The sequence below is a fragment of the Phyllostomus hastatus genome, unplaced genomic scaffold, assembly GCF_019186645.2.
Source record: "Phyllostomus hastatus isolate PE091 unplaced genomic scaffold, TTU_PhHast_1.1 phas_contig_38, whole genome shotgun sequence".
NCBI lineage: Eukaryota > Metazoa > Chordata > Mammalia > Chiroptera > Phyllostomidae > Phyllostomus > Phyllostomus hastatus.
Window position 1 is genome coordinate 1,957,303 of NW_025333869.1, and position 20,032 is coordinate 1,977,334.

General features: G+C 38.5%; 1 protein-coding gene across 2 annotated transcripts in view; it reads right to left on the reverse strand.

Annotated features, from left to right (window-relative positions):
* Positions 1–20,032, reverse strand: part of NBN (nibrin) — a 53,639-nt gene that overhangs the window by 21,913 nt on the left and 11,694 nt on the right. For both annotated transcript variants that reach the window (XM_045842212.1, XM_045842214.1), the window contains exons 8-11: positions 19,509–19,606; positions 10,067–10,196; positions 8,549–8,818; positions 6,463–6,901 (exon numbers count right to left, since the gene is read on the reverse strand). In XM_045842212.1, the coding sequence (XP_045698168.1) occupies positions 6,463–6,901; positions 8,549–8,818; positions 10,067–10,196; positions 19,509–19,606 (937 nt within the window). The remainder of the gene's footprint in view (positions 1–6,462; positions 6,902–8,548; positions 8,819–10,066; positions 10,197–19,508; positions 19,607–20,032) is intronic.

Here is a 20,032-nt window from a genome sequence, read left to right on the forward strand (position 1 = left end):
TACATTAAGTGAAATAAAGAAAAATCTGCAGGGATCCAACAGTGGAAGGAATGAAGATGAGATTTAAATCAACAACTTGGAACATAAGGAAGAAGTAAGCATTCAACCAGAATAGTAAGAAAAAAACAATTTAAAAAAATGAGGAGAGTATAAGGAGCCTCTGGGACATCTCCAAACATATGAATATCTGAATCACAGGGATGCTAGAACAAGTGGAAGAGCAAGAAATTAAAAACTTATTTGAAAAAATAATGCAAGAAAACTTCCCTAATTTGGTGAAGGAAATAGACATTCAAGTCCAGGAAGCACGGAGAGTCCCAAACAAGATGGACCCAAAGAGGACCCGCCAAAATACACCAGAATTAATATGCCAAAGGTTAAAGATAAGGAGAGAATCTTAAAAGTAGCAAGAGAAAAGTAGATCGTTACCCACAAAGGCGTTCCCATAAGACTACCAGCTGATTTCTCAAAAGAAACTTTGTAGGCTAGAAGGGACTGGCAAGAATATTCAAAGTGATAAAAAGCAAGGACCTACAACCTAGATTACTCTATACAGGAAAGTTATCATTTAGAATGAAGGGTAGATAAAGTGCTTCCCAGACAAGGTAAAGCTAAAGGAGTTCATTATCACCAAGCCATTGTTATACGAAATGTTAAAGGGACTTATTTAAGAAAAAGAAGTAGATCAAAACAATGACCATTAAAATTGCAACCAATTCACAATTATTAACAACTGAATCTAAAAACCAACTAAGCAAACAATGAGACCAGGAACAGAATCATAGCTATGGGGATCATTTGGAGTGTTATCAGCTGGGAGGGGGGAGGAGGAGAATGGGGGGAAAGGTTCCAGGATTAAGAAGCATAAATGGTAGGTACAAAATAGAGGGATGTTAAGAGTAGTATAGATAATAGACAAGCCAAAGATTTCATATACATGACCCATGTACATGAACTAACTGGAGGGGATTACTGAAGGGAATGGGGGTATTGGGCAGAGGGGGGCAAAGGGGCAAAAATTGGGACAATTGTAATAGCATAGTCAATAAAATATATTTTTGAAAAAGTGTCTTTCCTAGAGAAACTGTAAGATGAGAGTAGAAATATATGTAGAATATATACTGTAGTATGAGAGTCCTAAGAGCAAAGAGCTAGAAGCAATCTAAGTTCATGTAAGTTATATAAATAAGGAAGATTTACTACAAGAAATGATCATAAAATAAGTGCATAAAAATGGCTACAAAATTACATTAGTAGTGGATTCCAAGTTTGCAAAATATGATTTAAAAAGGGAAACACCAAAATATTAACTATAGTTACTTACAGTCAGAATTTATCAACAAAATTGTCACTGTCTTTTAATTTTCCATGTTTGTCCATTATTATGCATTACTCTTACAGTTAAAAGTCAAAACAAACACTTTTAAGGGATTCTATCTAAATTTACATTTAAAATTGCATTTTAAAGCACCCTGAATCCAAAGAGTTACTTTAATTATTTATGATGTTTATCTGTAATAAACTGGAGACTGCCTATATATAATCATACTCTCCTTCCCATTCATATACCCAAACCAAATTCTAGACAAAAGTGTATTATACAGATGGCTTTCTAATACTTTCAGTGAAAACTCCAGTCCCTTTGGATACAATAGAGAGGCATATTGTTTCACTGATTCTATAATAAAAATACAGAAAAATTTTAACAAGTTGGACAGAAAAGGGCAGAAAAACAAGTGTACTTTGTGCTTGCTTAGGGACTAAAGTGTATTAATGTCTATCAATAGTGAGATTAAGAATTATATTCTAAGCCTACCATGTACCCTTACTGAGTATTCTCACATGCATCTCCTATTGGAAGCTGTTTTCATAAGCAGAACAAATCACTTCCCCACACCTTCTCTCCCCATCCTGCCTTACTCCTTCAAACTTGCTCATCCCCTTAAACAAGTGTGTATTTCCTATCTCAAAGAATCATACTATACCCTACCCAGATACTTGGACTAATCCCAGCAGGGTAGACCTGTGTTTGTACTGTGTGACCATGCCAAGCTATGTGACCATGCCAAGTTACTTAATGCCTCCTACTGTCAGTTTCCTAATCTCTTCAACACATAGAGTATGCTTCATTGCAGGGATGCTGTAAATAAATGATGGTGTCCCATGATTGGTAGCTATTGCATTGGGCTTTGGAAGATGCTGCAGTTATTAGAGAGGAAAAAATCTAATTTAGAATTGGAGGTGGAATGAGGTTAAAGAGAGATGTTGTGTAGACAGTAGGTGCTGTTAGGAAGAGGAATAATGTTTACAAGGATGCCAAGTCATGTCTGTATTTTGAGGAGGCTGGAAGACTGAAAGTAAGGCCCAGACTCATGCACAGCTACTACTTATAGCAGGATAAACTGTTAGCAGGAATATCTGGCCAATAGCTTTCTAGTTCAGCTCACAGAAACTCAAACAGACATGCTAGAATCTCTGTTTAAATCCCCAAATAGGAAAATGCAGTTTCTTCCATCAACATATTTTAGAAATTGCCTTTCTGAAATGTAACTAAGGAATCCGATGTCAACGAGAAGTATAATATTTTTTGCCTTCTTAAAACTGCAATGTTTTTTAAATGAAAGGATTAATATATAATTTTTTGATAACCATTTCTGTAGCTAGAAATATTAGATGCAATTCCTTTAATCCATGAGCACTCACAAGGACTTTCAGGTATTTTAAATTATTAAAAATGACAAAGTGAAAGAATTCAAAATGACTTCACATTGTCTGAGTAAGGTTGATGAATTGTACCCATGTCAGCTCCCTGACACATACTCTAGCTATGCAAGATGTTACAGTTAAAGAAACAGGGTGAAAAGTACATGGGATCTCTATATATAATCCCTTACAACAACATATGTATGAACAATTACCTCAAAATAAAGTTTTTAAAAATTACAAAAGTATTTTTACTTTCAGTGTAAGGTAACAAAATTTTCACTAAAAATTACAGTGCTACAATACAGTAATTTAACTTTTAGAATATCCAAAGATGTGGCTCAAATTGCTATTCATTCTCTAAAACTCTTTATGACCTATTTATTTTGTACTATATTTTTATTCAGAATGTCATGAATTCTGAAATAGTAAAATAAGGGCAAAGGAAATTATGCTACAGAATCACAGAGCAAAGTAAAATAATATCCCGATATTATTTTCCCGATATGCAAAGTAAAATAATATCCCGATATGCTATTACATAGCATTCAAACCTCGGAATTTAAATGAAAGATCTTTTCAGGCCCACAAAAGCCTTGTCTAAGCAGCCCCATATCAGTGTGGTGTGGTGTGCACTTCTTGTCTCTCCAAGCCTGGGCTCTAATGCCCACTTCCTTAGTGACATGAGCCCTGGGAGAATGTGCAGAGTAGGTATTTAGGAAGATTAACTAGCAGACATACAGGATGGACCAAAGAATTCTGTGACTAAAACCAGGAACATTTCCAGACAGAGCTGTGGCCAATGTGAGCAGTGCACCAATCTGGAAGAGAACTGAAGGAAAAGAAAAAAAAGGCTATTATAAAAGACTGACATAAGTAATAGGACAAGATGATGAAAAAAAGAAAAGAAAAACATATAAGAAAAAACAAGAAATAAATACAGGAGGAAAAGGTGCCATGAGGCAAACACATTTTCAAATGTGTGACCACATTAATGTAACTGGGGCCTAACTTTCTGAAAACCAAACACTGACATCGAGCATCATTTCATATGTCTACTGGCCATCAGCATGTCCTCTTTGGAGAACTGTCTATTCAGGTCTTTTGCTCATTTTTTAATTGGATTGCATGTTTTTTTTGGTGTTGAGTTTTATAAATTCTTTATAAATATTGGACATTAAACTCTTATCAGATGTATCTATGAATATGTCCTCCCATTCAGTGGACTGTCTTTTTATTTTGTTGGTGGTTTCCTTTGCCATGCAAAAACTTTTTAGTTTGATGTAGTCCCATTTGTTTATTTTTTCTTTTGTGTCCCTTGCTTGAGGAGATGTTTCATCATAAATACTGCTATGAGCAACATCACTAAGAGAAATGCAAATTAAAACCACAATGAGATGCCAACTTGTCCTGGTCAGAATGGCTATCATCAATAAATCAACAAACTATTGCTGGTGAGGATGTGGAGAAAGGGGAACTCTTTTGTACTGTTGGTGGGAATGTAGATTAGTACAGTGGAAAGCAGTATGGAGATACCTCAAAAAATTAAAAATGGAACTGCCTTATGACCCTGTGGTTCCACTTCTGGGAATTTATCCAAAGGAACCCAAAACACTAACTCATAAGCACCCCTATGTTCACTGCAGCATTATTTACGGTTGCCAAGATACGGAAGCAGACCAACTGTCAGTAGGTGAGTGGATAACACAACTATGGGACATTTACACAACAGAATACTACTCGGCCATAAAAAAGAAGAAAATTTTACCCTTTGTAACAGCATGAATGGATCTGGAGAACATTATGCTAAGTGAAATAAGCCAGTCAGAGAAAGACAACCACATGATATCACTCATATGTGAAACCTAATGAACAAACTGAACTAATAAGCAAAATAGAGGCAGACTCATAGTTAGAGAGCAGGCTGATAGCTTGGTTGGAGGGGGCAGTTAGGAGGTAGAGAGACTGAGCAAAAAGGCAAAAGGAAACATGGACAACAGTGTGGGCACAGGGACAACAGTGGGAGGAGGGGTATAAGGGGGATAAATGTTAATGAAAAACTACTATTAAAAAAAAGACAGAACATTTATATTAAGAGGCCTGGATACAAGTTCTGGAACAGGCTAGAGCTAACATGACAATGTAAATTCACAACTGATGTAGAATAAACATATCTTTATGGAGATGTAATTTTATTAAACTTGGTTAGGTAATCATTCCTCAGATTTTACCACACACCACAATAAGCTAACTTACCTAGCTTTCCACTATAGTGGCATTTGCTCCACAAGTGACCTACAGGATATTTATATCACTTGGTTTAATTAATTTCTTGGTAAATTGACAGCTGATCTTCAGTCTTTGATAATAAAAGAGCCCTCTGTCTCTCAAGTTCTCAATCCAGCTATAGGGTATCTTAGTATCCATTCTCTTTCTTCCTTACAATGATGAGTTCATTAGGGACAGCAATGTGCCAAACTTAAAGCATCTCCTAAACGGTGAGTGGTGCAGACCATAACTAAATTCCAGCCTATAAACCAAATTATCAAGTTGAGTTTCTGAGGAAGCTCCTTAGAAGGTGGGGAGAAACTCAAGTGGAAAGGCCTTCACCTTATCCTCTCTGCACCATGCTTCCTCTGTGGAAAGTCACTGTGACACAAGAGGTGCCATCTCACAAAGAAAGAAGGCAGACTGCCAGCAAATTAAAGGCATGGGACTGCCAAGCAGCTTTGCTTACCTACTCTGGGCTCCTTTTATAGGAAAAAATAACTATCTTATTTAAGCCACTGATTTTAGAATTGTAAAGATCATAAAGGAATTCTAATCAATACAATAAGAGAATTTTTTCTGGGAAGAAAGCTGGGTGTACTGAGTTATAGGAGGGGATAACCACACATGACCATGAATCAGAACCAACAGATCTAGGTGGGAGGCCAGATAATAAATTTTTATTTCATAAGGTCTGTGCTCTCACCTAATGAGCTAAATTGTTTACAGATAGGCTACTTACTGATGTATAAAATAGAAAGTAATATGAAGAGGTTCTTAGACCTAAGTGGGCAAAACAATTATCAACATACAAGAAAATAATATAGGACATTAAAGGTCAAAATTGAAAAAACTTCCTGCTGATGTATACATGATTTATCCTAAAGATTTATTTAGTAGATACTTAGTTCCACTAACTTTCTTCATTTTTCTGTCTTTATTTCCTCTATTAAGGCATCACCTACACTTATATTCATGGGCAAATGTGTGACACAATAGTGCAGCCTGGATATCTACTAAGCAATCATGAATAACAGTTTTATTTCCTGTCATTTATTGTATACTGTCGAAGAATCATTTTATTTTTAACATTTACCTTATCAACCCACAAATTCTTATACTTAATAGTGGGTGTTAAAGACACTAATTTTATTTCAAGGAAACAATAGATGCTCATACTTTCAGTACAAATATCTAAATACTTTTTAACCTTCTAAATTTCTCTTTGCAATACTTTTCATTAAAAAATGTTACTGACAGCCCTGGCTGGTATGGCTCAGTGGACTGAGTGCTGGCTTGCAATCCAAAAGGCCACCAGTTCCATACCAGAGTCAGGGCACATGCCTGGATTGCAGGGCAGGTCCCTGATGTGGGTTGTGCGAGGGGCAACTGATATCTCTCACACATCAATGTTTCTCTCTCTCTCTTTCTCCCTTCCTTCCCCTCTCTCTAAAAATAAATAAATAAAATCTTAAAAAAAATGTTACTTACAGATATTTTGTTACTTTCTGGCATCGTTTCATCATTAAAAGAGCCATTTGTTTCTATGTCCAATCCTGGCATTTTTCTAATTTTGACATCTTCCTTTTGTTTTTGAGTTTTCACTTCAATTTCTAACTCTAATTTTGTGTTCTTGAATACCTCTTCAAATATTTCATTTTCTACAGCTACATCATCAATTTTCCTTTTTTCTGATCTTCGTTTTTCTGTAGAAAGAGATTTATTGGCAGAATTTTTTACAGTGGATTTTGAATCCACATCTGTAAATAAGTTATCTGTTTTTTCCCCCATTGGCTCATTCTGAGATAGATGCTGCTCCTCATTTCTCGACATTGAGGGTGTAGCAGGTTGTGTTTGTTCTAGAAGAGTACAAGACATTTCCATTTTTGCTGATTTCGATGGCATTTCTTTATTCTCTTCATCCCTTTCCCTTAGATTTAAAAAAGAAGAGGAAAGAACAAAAACAGACAATGAACACAGCTAGGTAATTTAAGAGTTTGGCAATATTCACCCGTCCTACATTTAATTCACCATGTTCTTGGTTTTATTAATTAATAGTATCACTGCATTTAAAAAGACATCTGAAAACAGTACATAACTCATATATACTCTACTATTTTGAGATGACTGACCAGCCATACAGCTAAAACAATATGGAGATGTCTATCTTTGCTGAAGTAGCAATAGGTGACAAATCAATATGGAGAAAAATATAAGAAGACAAAGGACTTACTGCCAGGAAACAATAGCTTACTCTATAATGTAGGGACTTGTGGACAAGAATAAAACCTGATGGGTTAATGAGCTGGATTCAAGACAGTAAGTCAGAGGGGCTAATCCAAAATAAACTTCAGGCTACACACAGCAAGTGATGTGTGACTACAGAAAATGACTAAGCATTTTCTAGACAACACTGTATTGCTCATTCCATAAATAATGAACACTATTCATTTAAATTGTACTAAGGCCCACAGAGGAAACAAAAGCTCAGGTCTCTCTTCTCCAAGTTTTTACTGGGTTCACATTGAACTGGAAGTCAGGTGACATTTTAATAATTCTAAGCTAAGTCAGGGTACTAGAAAGACTGATCAAGGGGTTTTTGTAGTAAGTGAGGTAGTCAGAGTTTGAACCAAAGAGGCAGTAACACAAACAGATGGAAAGGGATGAATTTATAAGACACTCAAAGTAAGAATCAAACTACTGGCTTTACCAGGGCTCAGAGAAGAAAGAGTAAAAGATTTGACAAAATGAACTCCTAACAAAAAAGAATTACTCATTCAGTCATAGGGGAGAAAAGTTTTCAGGACTATCATTTGGAAAAACAGCAGGACATTCCTGTGGGAAAGTAAAGCTTAAAGGATGAGTTAGGGCCAAAGATCTTTTCCATCTGTAATAATGTCATGAAACCCTGCAGGTAGATCATACAGATAAAAAGGAGTGGTAGGAGGAAAGAAGCCTCAGAAAAGGAGCAAAAGGCCAGTCAGAGACGGAAAGAGCGGGGACAGACCACTGCCACACAACTGAGAAGGGATTCAAGGAGAATGGCTCAGGAGCTGAATGCCACCAACAAGCCACTCATGTTGGCGATGTGTCAGTGGTTAATTTCCAGGGTGTCATGTAAAGATAAAATACTGATGTTTTAGAAATATCTCATACGGAAATGGGAGCACCAACTAATCATCTCCTTTTCTGAGAATTTTAACAGTGTTTGTAAAAGACAAAAGGCAGTAGCAATAGGAAGAAACTGAGCTAAGGGAGGGTTTTAAGAAATGAGATAAAGCTCTTGAATGCAGAAGAGGACCCAGAAGACATTAACAGTTCTAGAAATTGAGAAAACATTGATGGAGCAGGTCCTACCTCATGAAAGTGAAAGAGGTTGAAACAGGAAGATGAAAGACAAGTGTAGCCAAGGAAACATCGTATGAGCTAAGGCAAAGAAGGAAAAAAATGAGAGTCCATCCAGTGACCATAGTGAGGGAGCAAGGTCAAAGGCCACAGCTTTCCACAGACTGAACACTATTCTACAATCACATAAACATTAGTTTCTCAGAGACACGAAGGTGCTGTGAAGATGTACCTTTTTTTGGTGGATAGCTGGAAGTAATTTCGGATGGAGTTGGTCTGCAGCTGCTGGGAAGCTCGATCTCTACTTCTATTTACACCTGGGAGCTTTACTGGTGAGAGCTGATAGTTTGGATTCCTCACTAGAGTATCTGATATTACAGTATTATGATCAGAGATTATTTTGGGGGATTCCTTTACAATGGATGTTTCTTGTGAAGACATTCTGAATTTTTGTTCCATTCTGGAGATTTTGATTTCTTTTGATCTTTCACTCAAATCCATACTGTAGCAAAAGAAAAGAATGCAAGTCAACCAAGTCTATAACAATCCTTACCCGAAACAAAGTCCTTTCAGTAGTACAAATGCAATGTAGTTTTAGAACCTAATTATACTTAGACAGTAATTCAGTAATGTGTTTTACACTCCCAAGGAAATAGCTGTTGTGTCATCGACACTCCCTGAGTACGAGTGACACCCTTTTTCTTCACCCCTATAGCACATACTATCAGACAGACTCTGCCAGGAAACTGCCAAGCATGCATGGGATATCAACCTCATGTCCTATTATAAATTAAAGGAGGTGAGAATCCTAGGTAAATTGTCCTTGGTTTAAGATTTATAAATTATTTCCATGCAAAAAATTAATTAAAAATGGGAAGTCAGAAAAAGAATTATCTCCAACATCATATAATAGGCTATTCAGATCACTTTAGATGAACTGATGTCATTATATCCCAGCAAGACAGCAGCTTGTACAACAGAACTCAACTCTAGACTGCCAGCAAAATATTTTAAGCACATGTACACACAGAGAGTTCTGCAATGCATGGTTAAATATACAGGGTCTTTGCTACTCTTATTTCACAGAAAAACAAGTAAAGCTGTTATTCAAGGGACTTTCAAAACATTAAAAGTTTCTCTTTAAAAAGTTATATCTGGCCTCAATACAAAACATGGTCCAGGAAAACTGAAATGTGGTCATATATAGTGATATCCCAAGTATCTTTCAATGTGAACAGTTCATTATGGATTATTTAAAATAAAATATACTGTGTTGATTATTCAGATTAGCCAGGTAGATACATATAAAGTATCTCCTAAATTATAAGTAACGTTCAAATACAGGCAATATCATATAATACAAACAAATTCATTTGAAACTTATTTCATTAGTCACAAATAAAGCATATAATTCTTAATAGTCTTCTCAGTACATTTGCAAGTAACAAAAAAACCCTTTATCACAAGACAGGCTGGCAAATGATGGCTTGCCACATGTTCTGCACATTAAGTGTTTTGGAGCACAGCCACTCTCAATCATTCACATGTTGTTGTGGCTGCTCCCGTGGTACAATGGCAGAGTTCAGCAGCTGTGATAGAGCCAAAAATATTTAGTTTGGTCCTTTATAGAAAGTTTGCTGATCTCTGTCCTAAAACATTATTTTCTCTGGCACCCCTCTCTCTCATTTCCCAAGACACTAACTTAATTTGATAGAATTATAATGATAGTTTCTTAACAGTACAACTTCACCATGTAGCTCCTTGCTCCGACTCTGTGTTGGCTACATATGTCATAGTGTTCACTGGGGTAGTTGGCATGAGCTTCTCTTTGACTGATAAGCCTTGGAAAAGGTTTGGCCCTGGAGTCGTTGTCCTGGATCCTGTAAATTATACAAGTGAGAGAACGAACACAACTGCTAGACACAAGGACACTTGGTCACTCACCATTGTTAGACTGTGTCATGCTGAGGGAATTAACCAGGTAAGACAGCACATGATTGTCTCCATTCAGTGGCACCAACAAATACTTAACAAAATGGCCTATCAGCAGCCTGTTGGCATCTGTGATGAGCTTATCTAAACTAAATCATTTTATAGGAACATCAAATCCTTCACAGTATTGTCAACCTAAATAAAAATAATCAATTTAAATTCTAATTCAAATAATACCTTAAGTCAATAGGCAAAAAAACTACATTTCTTCCCCATCGAAAGTATATCTACTCTACCATCTACATAAATCAAAATCAGTGTTTTGTTTTTTTATTCCTCACCTGAGGATATGTTTACTGATTTTAAAGAGAGAGGAAAGGAGAAAAAGCAAAGAAAGAAGAGAGAAAGAGGGAGAAGGGAGGGGGGAGAAAGAGACACACACATGCACGTAGGGATGTGAGATAAAAACACTGATCAGCTGCCCTCCATATGCACCCCACCTGGGTGTATCAAACCTGCAACCTAGTTATGTGCCCTGACCAGGAACCAAACCCGCAACCTTTTTGGTGTATGAGATGATATTCCAACCAAATGAGCTCCCTGGCCAGGGCAATGTAAGTTTTATTTTTACAATGAATACACTATTTGAAAAAAAAAATACAAAGTTTTAGACACAATTTTTTTGGCTAATATAGAAAACCATGATTGCTTCACAATTTTATTTACTAGTGTAACAACTTAACTCAAGTGCCCCTTTCCTGGCATACTTTTGCTGAACGCCTGTACTGAATGAAGCAGGTGCCCCTCATTTCAGCTCCCATGCCACCCTGTATATCATTACTTAAACTTTAACACACTTATCTCCAGCTGTGTGATATGCATTATTTAACCCCTCTATGCCTTAATTTCCTTATTGATAAAATGGGGGACTTATCACACTTTTCCCCAAAAGTTGTTTTGAGGGCAAAATGAAATGACATACACAGACAGCACTCGGAGTGCTTGGAGCAGTAAGCACTGTGCAAGTTTGAGTGCTATCACTGTCTCACTGTATAATGCACTATTCACCTGTTACTTCCCTTTTTGACTGGGAGCAGGAACAGAGTCTGCTCATTTCTCAGTCCCCCGTCCTTGTGCAATGTTTGGTATATCGTAAATATAAGTTAATGGAATTAAATTAACTGAAAAATTTTTTAAATTGGCATTTACTAAGTATGTAAACTAAATTATCACTGTTAGGTCCTCATGACATAGGATGTGTTTAATAAATGTTTAGTACTGATTCCAAATTCAGATATTTAAAGACTTCTCTCTTCTTATGTGACCACCTTAAAAGCTCACTAGCATTTCCTTAAACACACATACCCCTAAAACTAATTTTTGCTTGCACAGACATTTGCAAAAAATATATAATTATGGATGGTTATACCATCACTAAAAAGAACATTTATAAATGGACTCTAATGGCCCAGGATAAGTGATATTTGTCAACAATAAGATTATTTGCAATTATTATTGTTCTCCTTGCTAAAAATACCAGAAGGCAGGTATTTGTTCTGATCTCTGTACCTTTCTATTCCAAGTGTTTAGAATAATTATAAGTATATAACAAATGTGCAATAAATACTTGGTGAATAAGTAAATGACTGAACACAGAAGAAAAGGAGCAAAGAAAGTAGGAGATAAAAGAGGGAGGAAGACATGTATATTCTGTACCTTCAAAACTTCTAAAATTTTTTAATTTTATTTTAATTGTTGTTCAAGTACAGTTTTCTGTCTTTTACTTCCATCCAAGGTCACGCCCTGCAACCCTCCCCACATCCCTCCCATTTCCACGCCCCCACAGTTTTTTATCCATGTGTCTTTTCTACTTGTTCCTGTAAACCCTTCCCCTTTTCCCCTGAAATTCCCTCCCCTCTTCCCTCTGGTCACTGTCAGCCTGTTCTCTATTTCAGTGTCTTTGGTTACATTTTGCTTGTTTGTTTGTTTTATTGTTTAGGTTCCTATTAAAGGTGAGATCATAACAATATGGAATTTTCTCAGAAAACTAAAAATGGATCTGCCTTTTGACCCAGCAACTCCATTGCTATGATTATATCCTAAGAACCCTGAAACACCAATCCAAAAGAACCTATGCACCCTAATGTTCATAGCAGCACAGTTTACAATAGCCAAGTGCTGGAAGCAACCAAGGTGTCCATCAGTGAATGAATGGATCAAAAAACTATGGTACATTTACACAATGGAATTCTATGTAGCAGAAAGAAAAAAGGAGCTCCTACCCTATGCAACAGCATGGATGGAATTGGAAACCATTAAGCTAAGCGAAATAAGCCAGGCAGTAAAAGACAAATACCGTGTGATCTTCTAAAATTTTAAGTCAGGTATCTATGACTTGGAACCCACACAGACCTACCTATGAATATATAAAAGAAGTAATACTACTAATTACAATGCAGATTTTTACCAATTCCTTACGACCTTGTTTCTACCTGAAATGATACAACAGAAAATGTACTCGTCTATAAACCCAAAAATTTTTAAAGGATTTTATTTATTTATTTTTAGAGAGGAAGGGAGTGAGAGAGGGTGAGAAACATCAATGTATGGCTGCCTCTTGTGTGCCCCTCTCTATTGGGGACCTGGCTTGCAACCTAGGCATGCACCCTGACTGAGAACTGAACCAGTAACCCTTTGGTTCACAGGCTGGCATTCAATCCACTGAGTCACACCAGCCAGGGTTACAAACCCAAATTTTTAAAAAATATATTTTATTGATTATGCTGTTACAGTTGTCCCATTTCCCCCTTTCACTCCCCTCCACTCTGCATACCCCCTCCCACCCACATTCCCCCCTTTAGTTCATGTCCATGTGTCATAAGTTCTTTAGTTTCTACATTTCCAATACTATTCTTGCCCTCCCCATTTTCTCCCTACCATCTATGCCACCTATTCTCTGTACCTTTTCCCCTCTCTACTCCTCTCACTCCACTGTTGCTATCCCTCCATGTGATCTCCATTTCTGTGGTTCTGTTCCTGTTTTATTTGTTTGCTTAGTTTGCTTTTGTTTTAGGTGTCGTTGTTAATAACTGTGAGTTTGCTGTCTTTTTACTGTTCATATTTTTTATCTTCTTTTTCTTAGATAAGTCCCTTTAACATTTCATAAAATAAGGGCTTGATGATGATGAGCTCCTTTAACTTGACCTTACCTGAGAAGCACTTTATCTGCCCTTCCATTCTAAATGCAGCTTTGCTGGAAAGAGCAGTCTTGGATGTAGGTCCTTGCCTTTCATGACTTGGAATACTTCCTTCCAGCCCCCTTCCTGCCTGCAAGGTCTCTTTTGAGAAATCAGCCGACAGTCTGATGGGAACTCCTTTGTAGGTTACTGTCTCCTTATCTCTTGCTGCTTCTAGGATTCTCACTTTCATTTTTACCTTGGCTAATATAATTATGATATGCCTTGGTGTGTTCCTCCTTGGGTCCAACATCTTTGGGACTCTCTGAGCTTCCTGGACTTCCTGGAAGTCTATTTCCTTTGCCCGACTGGGGAAATTCTCCTTTATCATCTGTTCAAATAACTTTTCCACTTGTTGTTCTTCCTCTTCTCCTTCTAGTACCCCTATAATTTGGATGCTGGAATGTTTCATGATATCCTGGAGGTTCCTAAGCCTCTCCTCATTTTTTTGAATTCTTATTTCTTCATTCTTTTCTGATTGGATGTATTTTTCTTCCTTCTGGTCCACTCCATTGATTTGAGTCCCAGTTTCCTTCCCATCACTGTTGGTTCCCTGTACATTTTCCTTCATTTCACTTAGCGTAGCCTTCATTTTTTTCATCTAATTTGCAACCAAAATCAACCAATTCTATAAGAATCCTGATCACCAGTGCATCTGATAGCCTGGCTATGCATCTGACAGGTTGAACTGTGCATCTGATAGGTTGGCTATCTCTCGGTTGCTTAAAAGTATTGGCTCTGGATCTTTGATTTGTTCTTCCATTTGAAACATTTTTTTTCTTGGGGGGGTGGGGTCTGGTCTCACCTGTTACATGAGGGGCGGAGCCTTAGGTGTTCACCAGGGCAGAGCAACCCAGTAGCTGGGTTGTGATGCTGTATGTGGGGGCAGGATCAGAGAGGGAACAATGGTGCTTGCTCTGTTCTCTGTCAGATTTCAGTCCCCTCTGCTGCTTCCCACAGGCAAATTGGGCCCTTCTGGTGTTGGTTCCCGGGTAGGTAGGCTTGTGTACATTCTAGGATCCTGTGGGTGTCTCAAGCAAACTCTCCTGTGAGGCTGGGAGTCTCTCCCGGCACCTCAACTTCCACAAGTGTTTTCAATCAGTGCTTTTAGGCTTTATTTCCCTGTGCTGGGGCCCTGGCTTGTGCAGTCTGTCTTGTTGCCCGCTTTCACCTGGTTTATCTGTGCACGAATGTGTGACTGCAGACAGCCAGCTGCCTTGTGCGCCTTACTGGGTCTGCTCGTTGCTTCCCTGTGCCCGTGCCCGGGGCCTGCCACTGGGGTCTGCTAGCTGCCGCCTGTGCCCTGTGCGCCCGGGTCTGCCAGTCACCGCTTTTTCCTGCTGCGACCCCTATCCGCCAGCCACTGACTCTGCCCTGTAGTACACCATTCTGCGTGGCATGGGCCTATCTCCCACTCAGAGATGCACAGGACCCATGCCCACAGATAGATTCTCCCATGGGGAATAAGACCTGCAATGTGCCTAGGCTTCTGTGAGTCTTGCTTTTTGCTAAAACTCCCTCACCCTGAATTGAGGACATTTACTTCAAAGCAACTTCCTAAAAACCATCCTAAACCTTCCAAGGACCAGTGTAACTGGTTCAACCACTTGTGCCTTCTCATTTGCAAATATCCCCCTTCTGTGATGTGATTAGCAGCACTGGCTTCTTTGTTTTCTCTAAAAGGTAACCACCTAAGTGAGCCTGTGCATAGTTAATGAGGACCTTCTTGTAATGTGCCTAGTAAGACAATAAAAGCTCATTAGAGCAAGGGCTGAGGTTTCTGCTCCCCTTGAGAGAGAAGCCCCTAGCCCTTTTCTTCCACAGGATTTGGTAGTCCACGTGAATTCTTTTGTTTCAGCTACAATGCTGTGGACCCCACGAGCGGGGGTCTGCAACACTTGCCCCTCTTACCAGTCTGGATGAATGGTTGTCGGGACTTCTGTACAGTTCAATTTTCTGTCTGTTCTTGTTGTTTTTTTGTTTCTAAATTTTTATTGTCCTTAATTTTGGTTGTGCGAGGAGTCACAGTGTGTCCACCTACGCCTCCATCTTGGCTGAAGTGGTACTGTTCTTGATTACAACTGTGTTTGACAACCCCAAGGAAGCCACGACCCCATGGAAGAAAGCATCAGTCCCCCTGTGCCCACTGGATGGGCCGAGGCGTGAGCCTGAGGTTCCCCCATGGCTGCTGTGAATCCACTAGTCTGGATGAATGTGTCTACTTTAACTCCTTGGTTGTAGGACTTCTGTACAGTTTAATTTTCTGTCATTTCTGGTTGTTTTTGAGTTCCTAAATTTTTGTTTTCCTTATTTTGGCTGTGCGAGGGGGCACAGTGTGTCTACCTATGCCTCCATCTTGGCTGGAGGTCTAAACCCAAATTTTAAGATTAGCTGGGACATAAAGTATTTCTGGAACCTTAACTTTTCTCGGCCTTGAGATCTCATACCTTTTAATAAAAGGACAGATTAGATAATATCCAGGGCCCTTGTGGCCATAAATACATATCTAAATGTGGATGATAAAATTTTGTTGCTCCACACTGGCACATATAATTTTATGTACGAATAACCTAGTTCAATTAATATTCATACCTCCTACAAACAAGTGATGTGCTTGGTGCTGTCAGAGAGTTAACAAGAGCTTACAATCAATCCAGAAGCTGAAAGAGGCATAAAACAGCCAGTTATATTTGAAAGTAGAAAGAAACTCTAACTAGGATGCAAATAAAAGTTACTGGGGTATAGAAAACAGAGTAATTAATTCTGACTTGGAGGAGAATGATGGGAGAGAAAACAACTCAGAAAAACTCCCCGAAGGAGGTGGAGCATCTCTGGAGTGAATCAAATTTGGAACAGCGGTGCTGGCATTCTAAGACCATGATGAGCAAGGTCAAGGAGGATGAGGACTATAAACAATAGAGCACATGTGTTCTGTAAGAACGTGTTTTTTTTTTTAAAGACGGTGAAGATAAGGAGAAACAAGCTAAAGCTCAACTGTTGAGGGCTCAGAAGTCTAGACAGAGAGTTAGGGATTTAGTCTACTGATAATGAGGATTAAAAGTTTTAAACAGAAGGTGATTGCAGTGGGAGAGTGAAATGTCAACTACTGAGATGAATATGGAGGTAGGACCTCTACTGGGAGCACTACACAGCCCTCAAGACAGACAGACAGACATACAGGTTTCTCACAGGGCAATGACTGTGGGCAGGGATGGCAGCAGGCCTATGGAGCAGCAGCTGCAGAGGAAGAACTTCAGGTCTTGTCAGAATGAGGAATGACTGAAGCCTATAGTAGGAGCAGCTCTTCCATTTACAAACAAGAAAGCTCCTCTGTAGTTAGTTCTTCCCTAGACATTCTAGCCCAGTGGTTTTGGGCACTTGTATGAGAAACACGAGCATAAAATCAATCAAAACAAACCAACCACAACCACAACCACAACAAAGATGCCTTGGCCATATCCCACAATATCTTGAATTATGGAGAATTTGAATTTGCATTAAAAATGTTTCTGAAACATTTATGTAGATGAGAACTAGTTTTCTAAAAGACAGATGACAGTTGTCAAACGGGCTGGGACAGGTGGAGCTATGCAGACACACAATTCTGTTTGTTTTAACATTTTTTTAAAAAGATTTTATTTATTTATTTTTAGACAGAGGGGAAGGACAGGAGAAAAAGAGGGAGAGAAACATCAATGTGTGGGTCGCATCTTGCATGCCCCCTACTGGGGAACCTAGCCGGCAACCCAGGCATGTGCCCTAGACTGGGAATTGAAGCAGTGACCCTTTGGTTCGCAGGCTGGCACTCAATCCACTGAACCACACCAGCCAGGGCTGCTGTAACATGTTTTGTGTTGTGTTTTCAAAAGCCTGAAATTATTGACAGGTTTTTCTTTTTCTATAAAAGAACAGAAATCACTATCAATAAAACAACACCTATAATATATGCTATTTCTGAGGTAGTACAGCTTCTCTAATATAGCTCTCTCTGGTATCCACACTGCAGCACTTCTCTCTAAGAGGCTGAGAAGTTGTCTTCAGCTTTGACGCTAACAACGTATTCTGGGAATGTTAGTCATAATTTCGGGGGAAATACTCAACATAGCACAATTATAGCAAGCTAAGTTATCTGGACATACTGGAAACTTCACAAGCATTTAAAACTTTGTAGCTGAAGGTTAGCTACATACAGACAGAAAATTATACCTAGTGTGCTCAACGGGAAGGGCAGAGATATCAGGAGAATAAGCATTCTTATCCATCATAAAATACTAGCCTGTCAAATTTTCTTCAGACTGCTATCCTTTCAGATCTGCTCCCCATCACTCAACACCATTTCTCAAAACTTCACAAAGTATCTGCCATCTGCACTGCAGTGTAATTAAATCATAATAGCTTTCACCTAAGAGTTAGTATGAATCAAATGATTTGCTATGTGACCTCTGGCTAATTTCTTAACCTCTTTGTACATCAGTTCCCTAATCTATAAAGTACAGATGATGTCATCTATCTTAAAGAATCATTGTGCAGGCCAAATTTTGATGACGTATGTAAATTGCTTGCTTCAGTGTCTGCAAACTCAAGAGAGAGCCACTACTATTACTAAACATTACTAGTAATGACCTATACACCTAAGCAATTCCTGGTCATTAGGCTCTAATGCAGGTGTGTCAAACTCATTTTCACCAGGGGCCATATCAGCCTTGCAGTTGCCTTCAATGGGTTGAATGTAATTTCAACTCCTTACCAGTTAAGGAGTAGTTACAATTATACAGTCCTAAAATTATTTTAGCCCTTTGAAGGCAACTGTGGCCCCTGGTGAAAATGAGTTTGACACCCTTGCTCTAATCGCTCATTCCTTCCAAAATTTAGCTTAGCAAATTCCTAACCTGTCTGAGCCAGGTGGCAGAGTACAGCCACTCAGGACAGATACTGTTCAATTCTATAGGTGGCCATTCAGTGGGCCACAATGTGAACAATACTCCTGGGTGCAAGATGAGGTAGTGCTGTCTTCTTTAGCCAAGTCCAATTATTGCCAATAAGTAACTATAAAAAAACAAATATACACAGCAATACAGAATGGATGCTCTCATATGAGGTAAAGAGGAGAAGAGAGAGTTCCTAAGGGAGAAAAAACATAAAAATATCTAGGGTACAAAAGCAAGCAGAAAAGAATAAATAAATCATCATGACAGCAACATCATCTTATTTTTGAAAGCAGAGGAATGTATTTTAAATAACAAAGGGTCAAGTGCTGATGCCTCCCACTATACCAGCTATGAGAGTCAACACTGAGCTGACTACAGTCTACATCTCTCATCTCAGTAACAGCACTACCAGCAACCACTGACTTATGCTAAAAACTACAAGCTGTTTCTAAAATATGCCCTGAATCTACTTCTGCTTCTCCATGGCTGCCACTGCAGTCTAAGGCCCCTGGCATTCCCATCTGGACCTCCATGAGAGTTTTCCACTCATATCCCCACTCCCATTCTGGATCCTGGAATCCATTCTCTTGCAGGTGCCATTGTGATCAGGTCCTTCTCCCAGGCACTTTCTCCCTAGATCCCCTCAGTGGCCTTTACTCGTATGCAGAATGCCTGAGGCCCCAATGTTACATCCTCAGTGAGACCCTCCTGACCACCACCTACAACAGTCCGCTCCAAATCACTACCATCTCACCGTGTTTTAGCTTTACCTTTGTACTTGGCCAAAGAACTTATCAGAAGTGTCTGTCTGCTTGCCTATTAACTGTCTGAATCTTGATATTTAGAATATGAAGTTCATAATAACAGGTAACTAGTTTACTTTGTTCACTACTGTATCTTCAGGACTTAGAATAGTGCCCAGTATATAGCAGACACAAATATTTATCAAATGAGTAAGTGACTGAATGGAAAAGGTGAGTTTTAAAAGATGTTGAAAATGGTCACCCCCAGCAAGTATACAGTAATGTGCAGACAGCCTATTTATCAATTTACATAATAAAGTTGCTAAATATTCAGTAAAATAATGCTTAATTACCTGTATTGGGCTGGATCTGAGGATTACAGTAATTCTCTGTAGTCATGAAAATAACTGCCAATCCAATTTCTGCTTCCGGAATAGGTCTAAGACCTTGCCTAAAAGAATAAAATGCTTTAAGTATGAAAATATATTCCAACTAACAAATTTATTAAGATGATGTCAAGCTGAATCTATCTCCCCACCAACACTCCCAAGAGGCACAATTTTATGGTATGGAGAGAATTTCAAATATAGAGTGCTGGCTTACTCAATGAGCAATGTTACCCTGGGCAAGTCTACCATGTTTTACTAACTCAGTTATTTCATCTATAAAGGTCTAGAGCAAAGGATACAGAGTCTTCAGTTTTAAAATTCTATAATTTTGTGAATAAAAAGGAAATAATACCCATATGAAGCAATAAAGATTTTTTATATGCAAACCTATGATTACTAAACTCCTAAGAGAAAATTTAGAAGAGAGAAAGAAGCTGGGAGGAGGAGGAGAGAAGGAAGTACAAAAAATACGTATGAGCTGAATCTAT